The sequence below is a fragment of the Astatotilapia calliptera genome, chromosome 9 (genome assembly GCF_964374335.1).
Source record: "Astatotilapia calliptera chromosome 9, fAstCal68.1, whole genome shotgun sequence".
Classification (NCBI taxonomy): domain Eukaryota; kingdom Metazoa; phylum Chordata; class Actinopteri; order Cichliformes; family Cichlidae; genus Astatotilapia; species Astatotilapia calliptera.
This window is the reverse complement of record NC_137430.1, coordinates 31,203,386-31,220,440: the sequence shown is the minus strand read 5'-3', so window position 1 is coordinate 31,220,440 and position 17,055 is coordinate 31,203,386. Positions and strand designations below refer to the sequence as shown.

Sequence of the window (17,055 nt, the reverse complement as noted above, 5' to 3'; positions counted from 1 at the left end):
TGTTCATCAAAGGTAACTTAATTTCTACTGTACTTCAAAGTGATGCTTTGTAGTTTAGGGAAGAGTTCTGTGTGCTTGTTTAAGGTCGAACTATGAGTGAAGTTCGCAGGGTTCTTTCAGTACAAACGCATCTGCATTAAGAGTGAATGTCATTACAGCTAAAGTATATGCAACAGTAACCCCAGAGTAATACTTAAGGATTTTGAAATCTAAACACAGACCATTAAATGACATTTAACTATACTCACAAGACGGTTGACAAAGATCTCCAAGAGCACTATGCTGTACCACTTACTGCAGTGGAAGAAGATGATGCTGAGCAAATTACAGAACTACAGACTGCTCATAAAAGCGAAAGAGTATGAACACTAACCGAAAAGGCTAAAGAGCTTTAAGAGAAGGACTTCAACATTTTGTGGCGTCAGTGGCGGTCCTAGCCTGTTTGGCGCCCTGGGCGAACACTCCCTCTGCTGGGGCATGTGACCTGGACTCACACTCACTGCAGCCCTGAACTTTTCTAAAAGATACATCTGAAAGGCTTTCTTTGCAATTAAGCAGATCTTTAATCTTTTATCTCCCTGTAATGAAGTCTGCGTGATGTCTGAGTGTAGTCATGTGACAGCTGTGCAGAAAATGGTGATTGAATTAAAAGCCAGCAGGCCTCATCTAAACGCATCTTAAGTGCAGAAGGCAAAACCTATATACCAAAAGCACATTTTGGTCATTGCATTATCAGCGACAGCAGCTGGTGTGGTTCTGCACTGGACGAAGAAAAGAGGTAAAATGATATTATGCCGTCTTTTGAATTTACATGCTGCTTGCATCGATGATGCTTTACAGGTCAGGGGACTATGACTGAATACGGTCATGTTCGGTTTCGTGTAGCGATGGGTAGATGAGGCCTCGTGAAGCGTTTCAGCACAAACTGTATCCATGCTGTGTCGACACAGTGTTGCTGTTTTGCTCCATGCTGACACCTGCTGGACCTTAAATACCATTGCAGGCAACTTGAGACTCACAACAGACACTGATTCAATGGCCAAGTCACACTTGTACACTGTAAGGTATTGTACTTTCCATGGAATCATTTTATATCTTTTACATTGCAAATATTTTACACATCTTTATTTTATACTCTACAAATATATTGTGAATGACATTAAGTGAAAATTAAAATGAAAGTATTGTGAATGTAATATTACCCATTTGACTCAGAGTTTATTATAAAATTCTATTCAGAAAAAAAAGTTTATCCAATGTTTTTGAATTCAGTCTATTGCATTTTTTTTTTTTTGCACCATTTCCACAGCTTTGGAAAACTCACAGGCACAGATGAAGCTGGGCTACACAAAAACTGTAAAGCCAGGTGGATAAGGTTCTGATAATATGTCTTCCTTTCCCCCCAGTACGTTAAAGGATCCTCTGATCTTGGAATTTTTCTCTCCGACACTCTCCACAATACTAAGGGGTTGGCAGTCCTTTATAATAAAATCCAGTACTGCCTGGTCCAGAACAGTCTTCCTAGATGAAAATAATAAAACACATATTAATTAAAACAAATGATGATAAAGATGTTCAGTGTCTATATAGGCCCACCAGTGTTCATCCTCGGTGTGTTTGTCTCCTCATTTTCATGTTTGGCTCTGTAATGCCTAAACACTGAGGAGGTGCTTTTGTTTGTGTAAGAAAGCTCCGCAGAACAGATGCGACATTTAACCTGCATAAAATGAAATAAATAATTTACACTTCAAGTCACATTGCTGTTTTTCCTATTATGATAGGTTACACTGAAACAAAGACAGACAAACTATTACCTTATTTGCAGTTAAAAGATCAAAATGATCCCACACAGCAGAAACATTTCTTTTTCTTTCGGGCTCCATTTTGTTATGGAGAGATGTGTATTTTTTTATCTTTGCGAGAGTAATTTTGTGTTTTTTGGTGGCGACTCATTCCGTTGACAGATGCGGAACCTTTTAAACACAGATTGGGTCGTTGGCAATGAGTGATACTGCAGCTGTGTCAATCACGTGACTTTTTCTTAAAGCGACGCACGCAGGCTTTGCTATGTGAGCTTGATACATGCGTCGGTGCGTCAGTGTTGCAGGACCCATCACATTAAATCATTTTTCTTGTTTCTGTTGCAGATTTGTCCCACAGCTTTGAAAACCAGTTACATGTTTAATCCGATGATCCTGCAACATTTTCTGGTTTGTTTGGGAGAGTTTTTGGTGACGAAATATGCAAATGGGTGTTCAACAGAAAATAACACGACAAGTTACAAAAACCCCCGCAGATTTAATAAGTTTGTTTTTGAGTTGAATATCGCATATTATTCATTTTGACCTGTAACACAGTCTGAAGTGTATTTCATGCCCGTAACTTCACTTGCATGTGTAAACAGGCCCCTTTTTAACCTTTGCAGCAGGAATTATGGTTCTGAATTTAAAGAAACATAAAAACAGTCACTGCACCATAACTTTCATGATTTTAATGAAAACGTTAATGAAAAAAAACTTTGACTACAGGGAGCTTTGTCTTTGACTTCATCCACCTCATGTAAACTATACTATACTCACTCTACACCTACGACTGCACAGCCACTAACAGCTCCAACATCATTGTGAAGTTTGCGGACGACACTACAGTGGTGGGTCTTATCACCAACGGCGATGAGACGGCCTACAGGGAGGAGGTCAGCGCCCTGACCCACTGGTGTCAAGACAACCATCTCACCCTCAACATCGCAAAGACAAAGGAGTTGATAGTGGACTTCCGGAGGTGCAGAGAAGTACACACCCCCATCACCATCAACGGCGCTGCTGTGGAGAGAGTGAGCAGCTTCCGGTTCCTTGGTGTACATCTGGCTGAGGATCTTACGTGGTCAGTACACACAAACAAAACAGTGAAGAAGGCCCAGCAGCGCCTCTTCTTTCTCAGGAGACTGAAAAGATTCGGCATGAGCCCCCGCATCCTCAGGACCTTCTATCACTGTGCCATTGAGAGCATCCTCACTGGATGCATCACCACCTGGTATGGCAACAGCACCGCTTACAACTGCAAAGCTCTCCAGCGAGTAGTGCGGTGCTCTGAACGGATAATCGGAGGTGAGCTTCCCTCCCTCCAAGACATCTACAGGAAGCGCTGCCTGAGGAAAGCGGGGAGGATCATCAAGGACTCCAGTCACCCCAGCCATAAACTGTTCAGACTGCTTCCATCAGGAAGGAGGTTCTGCAGCATCCGGTCCCGTACCAGCAGACTGAGAGACAGCTTCTTCCACCAGGCCATCAGACTGCTGAACACGTCATAGACACCTCAGCTTCACTACTGGAACTTCAACATTATGCACTCCATACTGTACAGTAATGCCACTGTTTTGCACATATTCAACTCTGTATATTTTATATATTTTATTTATTGTTTACTCTATTTAATTTGTAAAATATGTGTACACACACACACACACACACACACACACACACACGTGTAGAAAAATATTTAGTATACACATCCAGAAATGCATATACTATTATTTCAGATGTAGCCATTCTTGTATTTTGCTTGTTTACATTATTGTATTTTGCACAACTCTGTTGCTTGTGAAGCTCGCACACAAGAATTTCACTCACATGTGCTGTACCAATGTACCTGCACATGTGATGTGACAATAAAAGTGATTTGATTTGATTTAAAAGAAAACTGTGGACAGTAGGTCCCTGGTGAGGAGGCGGGACACAGCGGAGAATGTAACTAACTGCTCCTGAAGGTTTTTCATGTTCGAAGTAGAATAAAGGGCCATGCTCCAACTGATGTTCAGCCAGTATTTTAATCTTCTTTTCACCAGCAAACACCGTGAAAAACTATGGTGAAACGATCAATGAAAAACACGGATATTACATCAGCAGAACAAAAATTACAACTCAAATAAAACATACACACAAAGTAAATGCACCAACATACCGTGTGCGCCTTTCTACTGAACATTCATGAGCAATTGTAGTCCATATCTTCTATATTTCCACCCTTTACACAGGCCAGCATTCTCTTTCTGGCTGGAGCCTTCAGTCTCTGGTGACACGTGCACTTAATTGAGCATCACCCCAAAGCATGCGCACCACAAAGCGCCACACTCAGGCCAACCAGTAGGTGGCGACAACACAACATGAATCCAGATTAAACACCAAAGTTTGAACATTGCAATCACAAAATAATTACATTTCAATGCGACGGCTACAGTAACAGTAATGGTGCGTCAACGGAGCTCGTATTTGTTGCTCTGGATCTTTCTGACGATTGTAGATGGAGGTGAGTGAGATGTTTGCTGTCAGTTGATCAGAGCGTTTGTAAAAAAAAAAAAACATTTTGGGGAACTTGGTCGAAACTTTTCACTGTATTCAGTTTTCACGCTTTGGCTCTGCGACTGGACTTCTTTGGACTTCTTTCGATGTTTCGTGAAGGCATTTACTGCTCCCTCGTGACAAGGCGGGGTTTGTTCATTTATCTATTTATTTATTATCCCTGGCTGGAACTGAACCAACGAACTTTTGCTTAGAAGTAACGAAAATAAAGATCTACAATAAGCATCTTAACAGAGTACAGGCTGTAATAAGAAGCTTGGCGTCTGTGTTCTTCAAAAGACGCATAAACTTTTTAGTTAAAAACATTAAAAATCAGGAAACAAACTCAGCCCGACTACACGGGATTTCCTGCGACGGAGGGAAAGCCCTGAAAATCTCAGCAGGCTGAACAAAAATCTAAACGTAGACATGATGTCGCAGTCAGGATTTGAGTAATGCGTCGTATTTATCAGTGGGTCTGGAAATGCTTTTAAAGCGGAGAAGTTAACGGTCGGGCTGGGTGGGAGACGTCCTCTTCCTGAGCGACTACAATGGGACAGCAGCAAAAGCACATCTCGGCTTTTATTCGTAGCCAAAGCCAGTTACACGAGTCTGGACGGCACGTCAGTGAATGGGCTCCATAGTTAACTTTGATTATTAGAGGAAACTGTAGTTTGGTTATTGGGGCTTAGAGGAGACATGCATCACTGTGCTTGTTAATCATGTAAATATAATCAGTAACTGAAATCTCTGAACACTGAAGTCCTTATGTCTGAATATTTGCGAAGATCAAGTATCAATGTTACTTCCTTTTTCCCTTCCTCTTCTGAAAACCTCATTCTAAGTACTTTAAACATTTCAGTTTGCTTTCCAATCAGTCCGCCCGCTTTCACTTACAAAATATTAAACAGAAGTCTAAGTTCTGTAATTTAGGTTGTAAAAATACAGCATATCAAAACACAACATAGCTAAAGATCTACAATAATTAAAAGAGTACAGGCTGTAATAACAAGCTCACACTCAGGGTTAGACACAATGTTAATAATCAGGGCCGTGCAGAGAGGTTTAAAGGGGCACATTGAACCAGGCTGAATAACAACAACAACACATTCATCAAGAATCTAATATGGGCAACAAGGCAAAGCAAACGTAGCCGATGCTTTACCTGATGGGTACAACGTTGCTGTTGAGGGGTTGCTGTGGATAGTGCTGGTGGGCAGGGCTGTGTTGATCTGAGACTGTAGACATTAAAAAGTCCATAGGAGAGATGGTAGCTGATTAAACAAGTGTCATGAGATAATAACAAAATGCAAAGATTGGTGACAGCGCTTTGAACCATAAGGCAACGAAAAACTGTGAGAAATAATTTAGACTCTGCCTGTGAATCACTCTTTGCTTCTCTTCTTCCTTCCATCCCATCTTTTCATATATCACTCTCCACTTGCTATGTGAGAACAAAGCACAACTTGCTATTGCAATAAACTATAAGCTAATTATCCACACCTAACAACTCTTGCACTTAATCTGTAATAAAATGATGACAGAAAAATGTTATAGCACTGCCTTTAGTAGCCTCACACAGCTCTACTGTTTCCTCCTCATGTCCTTACCAGCCATGTCTGGACAATGTTATATCATGAGTAATATTTTTTTTAAAAATCCATCAAAATAAAACACACACAGTGACATTTTAGACCTTCTTCAGAATACTGTATATACTATGGGCATCATGGTGCTGATCCAGAATCCTTACATTATTATTTATTACTAGAGCTACAATAATAAAGCAATGAGGAGGGGGAAGTAATAAATATGAAATAATGTCATTATGATGATTCCATTTGTTTCACTATCCACTCTGTGCAGGGCAAAGCTTATTACATGTTTAAACTGTAGAGATACAATAATTTTACTGCTGTAAAATCCAACTTTTGTCTTATTTAAAATATAAATCTAATATAATCTGCTTCTTAATGTATGTTCTTTAAAATACAGCGTGTGTTTTTTAAAATATTATAATAATGCATAATTATGTGGACATGCATATTAGATCGTTTTTAGTGAAATATAATCCCTCCAGAAAGGCAGGAAAAGCCCGGAAACTTACTTTAAAACTAAATATGTTCCCTAAAACGGTGACAGAGCTACAGACCCATGACAGCCTTACACAGGTAGCCAGCAGCTGTGACCAGCACTACTTGTGCAGTTAATAAAAGGACAGGTAATGTTTGTCGCGCTGTTGCACACACAGCACGCTCGTTTGTTTCAGTTCGTCAGTTGCCACAAGACAGCTTACCAACGTGTACGTAATAAGCTAATACTCCTGGGTGCTACACACTACAGTGTACGCTGTACACCTACTTACTGGGTTTGTCGCATCAGTCTGTGTCTCTGAGTTAACTTGTGTTTCTCCTACAGCTCTGGACCGCTAAAAATGTGCGTGCTCTTTGTGAGCTCGTTCCCGGCTCGTAACCAGCGCGTTCTGCCGTCTGATGCAAGCCAGATCCTTTTATTTAGCAAAACTGTGATTAATAGTTAAATATAACATTGTTGAGGGGCACAGACAGGACTCCGCACGCGCACACACACACACACAAAAAAAAATCTTTTAAAAGTTGCCTCAACAAAAGGGCACTTTGGGCACTCATCAGGAAAGGGGCGGGTGCTCAAGCCCCTCTAGCCCCCCCTCTGCACGTGCCTGTTAATAATGTCTGAGACCTACAGTCAAAATGTTTGATTACAAAGACCGAAACTAAGAATCCCATCACTCAAAATCTGTTTCACTTAGTGAACTGAACCAAACGTAAGAGCAGATTTCAAACAAGAGAAGTTCGATAAATCACAGCCGACTGTCCAACATGAATACAAATGTAATAGCCTGCACACACTCATCACCAGCAGGTACATCTTGTTGCGTCCTCTTGCCTTCAGAGCTGCCTTCATCCTTCATTACAAAGACGCAGCTATTTTCTGGAAACCCTCCTCTGAGATTCTGTTCCACGTTGACTTGATAGCTTCTCACAGCTGCTGGAGATTTGTCAGATCCGTGATGTGAATCTGCCGTTCCACCACATCTCATAGTTGCTTTATTGGCTGTCGTTTTATAGCAGTGAACTCACAGCCATTTTCAAGAAGAGAGCGTGCTCTCCTCCTGCCTGGGTGTTTGGAGCTAGATGTGCAGGGGCCACAACTGAGAACAGGCTGCTCAGAGGGTAATTAACACTGCCCAAAAATCACTGGCTGCCCTCTGCGACCCCTGGAGGCCATGGCCAGATCCTCCTGTGTCAGAAAAAGCAGGACTATCTCAGGTGACCTCTCGCACCCCGTCCACCACCTGTTTGACTGCTGCCCTCTGGTCAGTGCCTCGGGTAAATCTCCCACTATTTAAACCCTAGTGGGAGTTGCCCATTAAGACAGAAATAATGGCTGTCCAACACAATTTTTAAGTTCTCCTCTAGTAACAGTACGAAGTTACAACATGTAACCTTTGCAGGAAGAAGTGCTGCAGCTGTTACGTATACAGTGCTGTGTAAAGGTTTTGAGCCACCACTCGTGTTTTTATAATTCACTAGAAAAATTGAGGAATTTGCAAACATTCATGGAAATACAGCATATAGGGCAAAATCGGCATTTACACAACTGTAACATGCTTGAAAGTCAACGTTTGGTTTGACCATATTTATTCTTCAACACAGCCTGAACTCTTAGGCAAGCTTATTTCTAATATTTTAAAGTTAGATGTTCTTATGTTTCAGGTACATGGGCCAGACGTGGCTGTCAAAAAGGCCAGGTGGGTCAGATACTAATAGTTGTGCTATGGACAGATTCCCCCACCTGAGCTGTAGATCTCTGCAGCTCGTCCAGAGTCACCATGGGCCTCTTGGCTGCATTTCTGATCAGCGCTCTCCTCGTTCGGCCTGTGAGTTTAGGTGGACGGCCTTGTCTTGGTAGGTTTACAGTTGTGCCGGACTCCTTCCATTTCTGAATGATGGCTTGAACAGTGCTCCGTGGGATGTTCAAGGCTTGGGAAATCTTTTTGTAGCCTAAGCCTGCTTTAAATTTCTCAATAACTTTATCCCTGACCTGTCTGGTGTGTTCTTTGGACTTCATGGTGTTGTTGCTCACAATATTCTCTTAGACAACCTCCGAGGCCGTCACAGAGCAGCTGTATTTGTACTGACATTAGATCACACACAGGTGCACTCTGTTTAGTCATTAGCACTCATCAGGCAGCGTCTATGGGCAACTGACTGCACTCAGACCAAAGGGGGCTGAATAATTACGCACACCCCACTTTGCAGTTATTTATTTGTAAAAAATGTTTGGAGTCATGTATGATTTTCGTTCCACTTCTCACGTGTTCACCACTTTGTGTTGGTCTTTCACGTGGAATTCCAATCAAATTGATTCATGTTTGTGGAAAAGTTCAAGGGGACTAATACTTTTGCAAGCCGCTGTATGTGTTTAATTTTAGTGTTTGTCTGTTCTGATGTTTCAGATACTGAGGTGTCCTGTGTTTTCATGGAGAGATGCGTCTTACCGTGCAGTTTCAAGATTGGGAATGAAATCGTCATCCACTGGTTTAAGACACCAAGAGACCTTCATGTCCACTCATTCTACTACAGCAGAGACCAGCTTGGAAACCAGGACCAGTACTACAGAAACAGGACTTCACTGTTCAAGGACCAGATCTCCAGTGGAAATGCCTCACTCCAGCTGACAAGTGTGGAGGTTCAGGATGAGGGCAGATATAAGTGCCACACCAGCACCATCACGGGAAACCAGGAGTCATTTGTCAACCTAAAAGTGGACGGTAGGAGAAACTTGCAGTGAACATCAGCTCAGTTCTCCGTGCACTGTCAGATGAATGAAGATTTTGTGTTCATTTTTGTCATCAGATTAATGATGAGTTTTTGATCCGTGATTTTTTGTTGCAGCTCCAGTTAATAAGGTCAAAATGAATCAGGTTGAAAACAGGATCAGTTGCAGGTCAGAGGGGATCTACCCTGAACCTCAGCTCACCTGGTCCACAAGCCCTCCATCCAACATCACCTTCACTAACACCACCACAGTCGAGCGGACTGAGCAGCTGCTTTACAACATCAGCAGCTCTCAGATGCTTTCAGCCGGTGTTTATCACCTGCTCTTTATCTGCACCATCAGCACTCGCAGGAACAGGAGGAGAGCCACTCTGCAGAGACTATGTGAGTATTTCAACCAAACTAGGAGAACTGCAGATGGGACGTAGATAACTAGGAAAAATATGAAGGAAAACTGCATTAAATATGTTGTCTGTAAAATTAAAACAAACAAACAAAAAACACAAAACCTGTTTATCTATCCTGATGAAACAATGCAAGGAAATCTCTATCCGTGATGTATCTTCGTCACCGTGCACTTTCAGATAAAATGCAGCATCCACACAAAGACTGTGGACCTTTAAAAAGTGTCAAGATGAACAAGGCGCACCAGAATGATCAAAAAGCAGAAAAGTTAAAGGCGGACTTTGGATGTGGTTTATGCAAAAAAGAAGAAAAAACTGTTGAGCTCTCTCTCATCAAAACACTGTTAGAAAATACAGGAATTTCTTTAAATATCAGTAATAACATACATATATCAGTATGTGGAGGGCTCAGCTGCAGGGGTCTATATGAGCTCAGTGAAAACAAGGAAGATTGGTCTGCCAGCGGGGCAGAGGTCACTGAGGTATTTATTAAGCTGTTTGGTGGTTGGTGCACTGAGGTGGATGAAATTCAACTCAAGTTCTTTTAGGCTTTGGGTCTTGAAGGCTTCTCCTGGGTGACATCAGTGGGGGTTTGGGGACAGCTCCTCCGGATTGGTGCTCTGGATCCACAGAGGAACCAGAGGGTTCACATTTCTCAGCCATCCTGGGAAGGTCCGTGCTACGATACTTTTAGGAAGACTCCAAGCTTCAGGAGGAACAGTGCAGCATGGATCAGTCTGATACCCTGTTACAAATATCTGAGGATATTGACTTGGATGTTTTGTTCTAGAAGTGAAGCACAACAGTGGGTGTGTGATGACATTCGTAGACGACATCACGAGTTCCTGTTGATATCCCAAATTCATGGCTGTCTGAGAGTCCCTCAGAGTCAGGACTCCTCTTCTTTACCATTTTTCCTGCTTTTTGTTACAGAATTAAAATCACCAAACACAAACTTTGTATCCTTAACTTTTGCCGGTGAGTTTAAGTTTCGCTTCTCGTCCAATTGCATTCTGTCTTCTCTGCATTGTAAGATGCTGTGGCAACAGAACCTGAAAACTCAAGCAAATATCACATCACTGATGAGTGTTGGACAACGCTCTTTGCTGGGGTCTTTTGGCTGGTGAGGGTTCACTATGTGGTTACCATGGATATGTCTGTGAAGGTTCTCAGTCATCCAGGTCATCGTAGTCAAAGGAGCTTGCAAAGAAAAGCGTCTGGACTTCTTTAAGTTACTTGAAGACGTTTCACCTCTCATCCGAGAAGCTTCTTCAGTTCTAAGGTCAAATGGTGGAGAGTCCCAGATATAAACCTAGTGGGAGTTTCCCCCCCACAGAGGGACAAAAGGACCCCCTGATGATCCTCTAATTGCCTGAGCCAAGGTGTGAAACTGGGTGTGGGTCTCAATCAGCCAGAGTTTCGGGTGAGTTCATTGTGAAACCTGGCCCCACCTTATCATGCAAATTCCTGAGATCAGATGGCCCAGGATGTGAGTGGGCGTTAAGGCAAAACGTCTTCAAGTATCTTAAAGAAGTCCAGATGCTTTTCTTTGCAAGCTCCTTTGATTACCATGGATACATGACGCTCTGTGTGGGAGTGCTCGCCTCGGCTCGGTGTTGCTTGGGGCTGCATGGACCTCTTAGTAATTTCCCAAGACTGTAGTTTTTAATATTGTTGTTAATCATTTACGTTGTATGCCTTCAGCTGATATCAGTGGTCCCAGCACTGGTGTGACAATCCCCTGCACCCCCTCAAACACTTCACTCACCAACTTCACCCTCCTCTGGAGATTCAACCACACTCAGACCGTCCTGAGCCAGTCCTGGACCGACGTCACCTACTCGGTGTCAGACGGGTGGAGGCAGAAGGTGGAGAATGTGTCCAAGTCAGGCAGCCTCATGCTAAAGGACTTATCCACAAAGCAGGAGGGGATGTACACCTGTAAGCTCAGTAATGCTGAGGAGACGCACATTACCCACATCCACCTGAGAATAACTGAAGGTAAGATCGAGCTGATATAAAACACTGCAGGGAGAAACTTGCCCAGCTGATGACCAGATAAAGCCAGATTTCTAAAGAAATTAATTAATCATTGGGCGATCGTGGCTCAAGAGTTGGGAGTTCGCCTTGTAATTGGAAGGTTGCCGGTTCGAGCCCCGGCTTGGGCAGTCTCGGTTGTTGTGTCCTTGGGCAAGACACTTCACCCATTGCCTACTGGTGGTGGTCAGAGGGCGCCAGTGTCTGTGCGCCCCAGGGTGGCTATGCAAATAAATTTGGATAATTGGACAAAAGCATAAAATAAACTACTAAATGTGTATTTTGGACATTTTCTTTGCATTGGTTTAAAAAGTGAAACAACATGACCCAAAATCTCAACTTCTCATAACAAATAACTTCTTACCTGTAGAGTCCTGACTAAATGTGTAACCATGCACCTGCCAGAGCTTTTATTATTGCATTTGTAAAGTGGGGACATTCAGCCAGACAAAGACTTATTCTACTCAGAAATAATAATAATGGATTGGATTTATATAGCGCTTTTCAAGGCACCCAAAGCGCTTTACAATACCACTATTCATTCACTCTCACATTCACACACTGGTGGAGGCAGCTACAGTTGTAACCTCAGCTGCCCTGGGGCAGACTGACAGAAGCGAGGCTGCCATATCGCGCCATCGGCCCCTCTGGCCAACACCAGTAAAGTGTCTTGCCCAGGGACACAACGACCAGGACAGAGAGCCCAGGGATCGAACCGGCGACCTTCCGGTTACAGATGCAATTCCCAACCCCCTGAGCCACGGTCGCCCACACCCAGAAATGTTTGCTGTTGAAACATAACTACACAGACCAATAACGTAAAAGTAAAGATTCAGTGTAACTGTATCAAAAGTGAACCTATCAGTGTTTCTGCAGCTATGACCTCGTGTTATTACTGCACGTGAGCTTTACTCATAATTTCCTAAAATAAGACATGTGAGCGACTGTGAGGGGAACAATTGGAGGGGAAATGGACTTTTTTACAGGTTTCTCTCTTCATGGTTCAGTTAACAAGTTAAAGCTTATTGAGGAAGTGAATCTGTCAGTTGAACGAAAAAAGAAAACATAACTAATCCTGATGCAGCAGCAAGTTTTACTGTCACTTAGTCATCATACACTTCAGTTTTTGAATAATTCAGCAGTAAAACAAGCCTGTCGGGATTACAGTAATATTCTGGTGCGCAAACTAGTATGAAGTATTAAGTCAGCTGTGTTTATACTTATAAAGATCATGTACATTCTTTGATAATCACCAACATTATGATTAGTAACTGTACTTTCATTACACATTTTTCCACAGGGGCTCGCTCTAACACTGCAGTCATTACTACAGCTGTTATGTGTGGACTGGTATTGATCGGCCTGTCGATCGCTGCCCTAATCTCCATCAGGAGGTCTGTGCTACACTTTAATCACTTTGTTTGACTTTGAGTTGTTTATAGTCCAGGGTTGAATCACTGCAGTGTCTACACACCATAGAGTGTGATGGCGTTTGTTTGTGCTGGTCTGTCTGCATCGTTCTGCCATCATGAGGGAAACTAATCTGTTCATGTCACACTTTGAGCTGATAAATATTGAACAGCTGGTACTTTTGTTCAAGTAAAAAAAAAGAAAGTTGATTCTGTTCATCTGCACGTAGCGTTTTGTGGGAGAAACGTTTCGTCACTCATCCAAGTGACTTCTTCAGTCTCAGCTGACTGCAGGTTTCAATCTTATAAACAGTACATTTGCATAATGACTGAAATCAGCCCACTGAAGGAACAATGGGCTGGGAGGTCAGTTCCTTAATCTTAAGCAGAGAGTTTAGATGAAGGAACTCGGGAACTATGTTACTGATGACACCCAGTTTGTGCTCCAGTGGATGACGAGAGTCAAACCTTAAATACTGATCCGTATGTGTAGGTTTATGGTGCACGTCTGCTCCCACAAAACGCTACGTGCAGAATCAACTTTTGGAGATTTACTTACCTGGATGATTGAGCATGCACCAAGACAATGAAACTCTCAGGGTTTTTTACAATAAGGTGAAAAGAAAGCACCAAAAACATCAGTGAAGTACAAAAACAATAAAAATATATAACAAATATAACAAGAAACAAACAACTTAATGAAACAGGAAATAAACTAATTCATTGTGGATACAGAAAAATGAATACTAAACTAACGGATCCTATAAATAGATTTTAAAAAATCTAAATTTTTCTACTTGATATGATGTAACAGCTACTGTAGATTAGACATGAATGACTTTCTGACCTTCTTATTCTGAGGACGAATATGTGTCTTACTGTCTTTTTATTTTGCGGGTGACTGTGTAATGAAGCCGAGCCTCATCCATAACCTTTGTTCATGGCATCAGCTGAGTTTACCTCATCATTGCCAACGTCTCTAATACATAGTTAATATTACATTGATTCATTAATTGTACTAAATTTAATAATCAGGAAGTTAAGAAAGGATTCATCAATCATCCGCAGGACAGTTGGATAGAACAGCAATAATCACATGAGCCTTCTTTTTCTGTGTATTACAATATACAGCTACCCACTGCTGCTAACGCGCTACAGACACGCGGCCTTTGTATCGTCGTCACAAACCAGGATGGACTCTGTTTTGTTCAGAGTCACAACAAAGAGAAACCTTATTTTACTACCTGATGAAGAACAAAGTAAAAACATAGTGACGTAGAGTTAACCATTAGGCTGTTTTCACCAACAGTCTCTGTATGCAGTCAGCTCAGATCAGACGCTGCTGTGATTTGAAAAATGCTGACCCCTGGTGGACAAAGTCTTAATTACAAGAACTAGTTCAACTTGACTCACTTGTACTTGTTTAGTCTACGAAACAATTGATAGACTAAACATGCTGTATCAGTATTATTAGAGGTGGGGAAATGGACCATAAGCATATTTGTCTGTTCAAAGATGTTTGATGAAGGACCATCACTGAGAACTCTTGAAAACAACGTTTGTAAATCAGCAGTCTTGCCTTTGACAATCTGTTGTGTTTAAAGGATGTGCTGAATGTGTTTATGCTTCAATTGATTCCTTTTCTTTCAAGAATTGTCTCCAGTTTTATTCTTACCTGAAGTGAAAACATCCCAGTGAAAATGTGGCCAACTGTCAGTTTAGACAAAGGTTTCAAAACAGCCACAGCTGTTAGTTTGTGTGTGTAAGCTAACAGCTAAAATAATGTTAATTATTAGTTTTTAGCGCTTAGTTTTTTATGTTGTTTAGTCTAGAAAACATTTTTGGCCAATACTCTGACAGTATTATGATCACTATGATCACAACACAGCTAAACACAGATCAGGTTGATGCAGACCTCTATAGAGGGGGGACGTCACGCTCTGACGTTTTTCTGGCCTAATGTTTAACACTGAAATGTTTCCCATTTAAAAAATTTCAAAAACGCCTTTTTCGATTGATATATGTTTGTAATTTGCTGATATTTGCACAATTTGAATGAAAATGTGAATTTCTGTAAATGTCTTAATTAAAAAACAGTGGTCGCATGCCAATAAAGATTTCTGTCATAATGTATATGTAAGTGAAGAACTGAGACTTTATTTTTTCAACCCTGTGATACTTAGTGTATCACATTTGATACATCACATTACATCATCAATAGTGATGCGCGAATCGTTCAATACTGGAGAATCACTTTACTGACTCATGAATCATGATTCACAAGTCCAACTGACTCACTGACTCATCCCTGTTGCTGTTAGCAGCAATGTATCTAGCTTATAATTAAAATTGTGGAGAAAAACACAACATCCAGTATCTTAACAAAAACATTTCTGCTCTGAACTGGAAGAAAAGACCTTGAGTAGAAGCTCAACCAATGTTGAGCTTCTACTCAATGCGCTTTAACCAATGTTAAAGCGCATTACCGCCCCCAGGCTCACATTTCAGTGGACATTTAGATGAGAAAATATATATTTAACACATTTAAGGAAAATACTAATAAAATAAAAATAAACAAAATAAATGTTTAAGCAATTTTGATAGGAAATTGCTTAATTTTAGAAATTTTTTTACTCTTTTTTTGCTCTATAAAATAATTGTTTTTAGAATCATTCATCTTAGCAGTGGGATTTACATGAAAAGAGAAACAAATTAAGTTTGAGTGAAAATGTACATTTTTTTGCACTCTCTGGTCAACTGACTCAGTGAATCAAATGACTCAAAAAAGCCGATTCACTTTGGTGAGTGACTCATTAAAACTCGATTCAGTAAAAAGTATCAAATTTACCATCACTACCTGTGTCGGGTAATCTCGGCGAGTTTTTGTGAAGCGCGTATCGAGGCTCGCTTTGATTACGTATGCAGTGACTGATTCAGTAACTGGCTCGCCGGTTCGCGCCAGATTCGAAATAAAATGGGCAGCAAAACACAGCTGATTGGAAGAAGGAAGAGATTTTTTTAAAATCTCATCTCTTCTAATAAAGTATGCACACAGTAATAAATATCACGAATGATTAGTACCATAATATAAATAAACAACACTACAGATCCTATAATCTGATTTCTGTCTTTTAGTTTATTAAAAAGTGAAGCGCCACACACTAGTTTGTGTCATTATCCAGATGTACATAAGCATTACACAGTTACTAGGGGTGGGTTTTGATGATCGATTAAAATCGATTCTTGGATAACGTCATATCGATTCATTAAAATCCTGAATCATTTTTTTATATAAATGTATTTTGCCCGAAATGCCAGAATCTCAGGTTAAACCTCACAAAATTTCAACAACCACCAAACAGCTAAAGCAGTAAATGAGAGCAGGAACACAGATTCTGCACAAAGACATAAACACAAAGCACAGAGCCTCCGACGGATCAGAAGCAGTGAGATGTCGCCTTTCTCACCCGACGGCTCGTACGTGGACATGGACACGGTCGGGACTGAAAGCCGACAGCTCGCTGATTCTGATGTTTCGGCGGGTCCGCGCTTTGTGTTTACGCCCTTTTTGCACCGATTCTAAAGCTGTTTGATCTCTCTCCAAACAATATTGACCGAACCAGCAGCAAACAAAGATTCAAACTACGCTTCACATAAACGTCGTCATGAATTCCAAATGAATCATCACAATGCTTCGAACCATGAGTCGACCAGTTGGATGGAAAGCTTCAGTTCATCACAAGGCTTCATCTCACCATCACTACCAAGACGGACCACTATCTGAAACAACTTGTCAAGTGAGCACAGAGCAGAAGTACACAAGGGTGAAGGCTTATGAGAAGTGTTGGCACTGGGATCTGCAAAGTGTCATCTTAAGACTACTTGCAAGCAATTTATAAAGACCCACCCGGATGCCCTCCATGCTGTAAATATAAAGCATGTTCCAGACGACAGGCCTGCTCCCAGAGAAAATTATGTATTCAATCTGAATCAATGGTCAGGCTGCTACTTAGTACTGCTGTTAATATTTAATCAAGTACCATTTATA

At 41.3% G+C, this 17,055-nt stretch overlaps 1 protein-coding gene across 3 annotated transcripts; it reads left to right on the top strand.

The window, feature by feature from the left end:
• The first annotated feature begins 3,813 nt into the window (after nt 1-3,813).
• On the top strand, nt 3,814-15,140 carry LOC113029478 (V-set domain containing T-cell activation inhibitor 1-like). 3 transcript variants are annotated; one of them, XM_080306737.1, is made up of 6 exons: nt 3,814-4,487; nt 8,836-9,150; nt 9,275-9,541; nt 11,266-11,562; nt 12,899-12,992; nt 14,139-15,140. In XM_080306737.1, exons 1-6 carry the CDS (start codon nt 4,445-4,447, stop codon nt 14,284-14,286), a joined length of 1,164 nt encoding a protein of 387 aa, XP_080162863.1. In that variant the 5' UTR covers nt 3,814-4,444; the 3' UTR covers nt 14,287-15,140. The 3 variants fall into 3 exon arrangements, with proteins under 3 accessions (XP_080162863.1, XP_026036149.2, XP_080162862.1); XM_026180364.2 differs by having other exon boundaries at nt 4,145-4,305; XM_080306736.1 differs by lacking the exon at nt 3,814-4,487 and adding an exon at nt 7,922-8,284.
• The last annotated feature ends 1,915 nt before the right edge of the window (nt 15,141-17,055 follow it).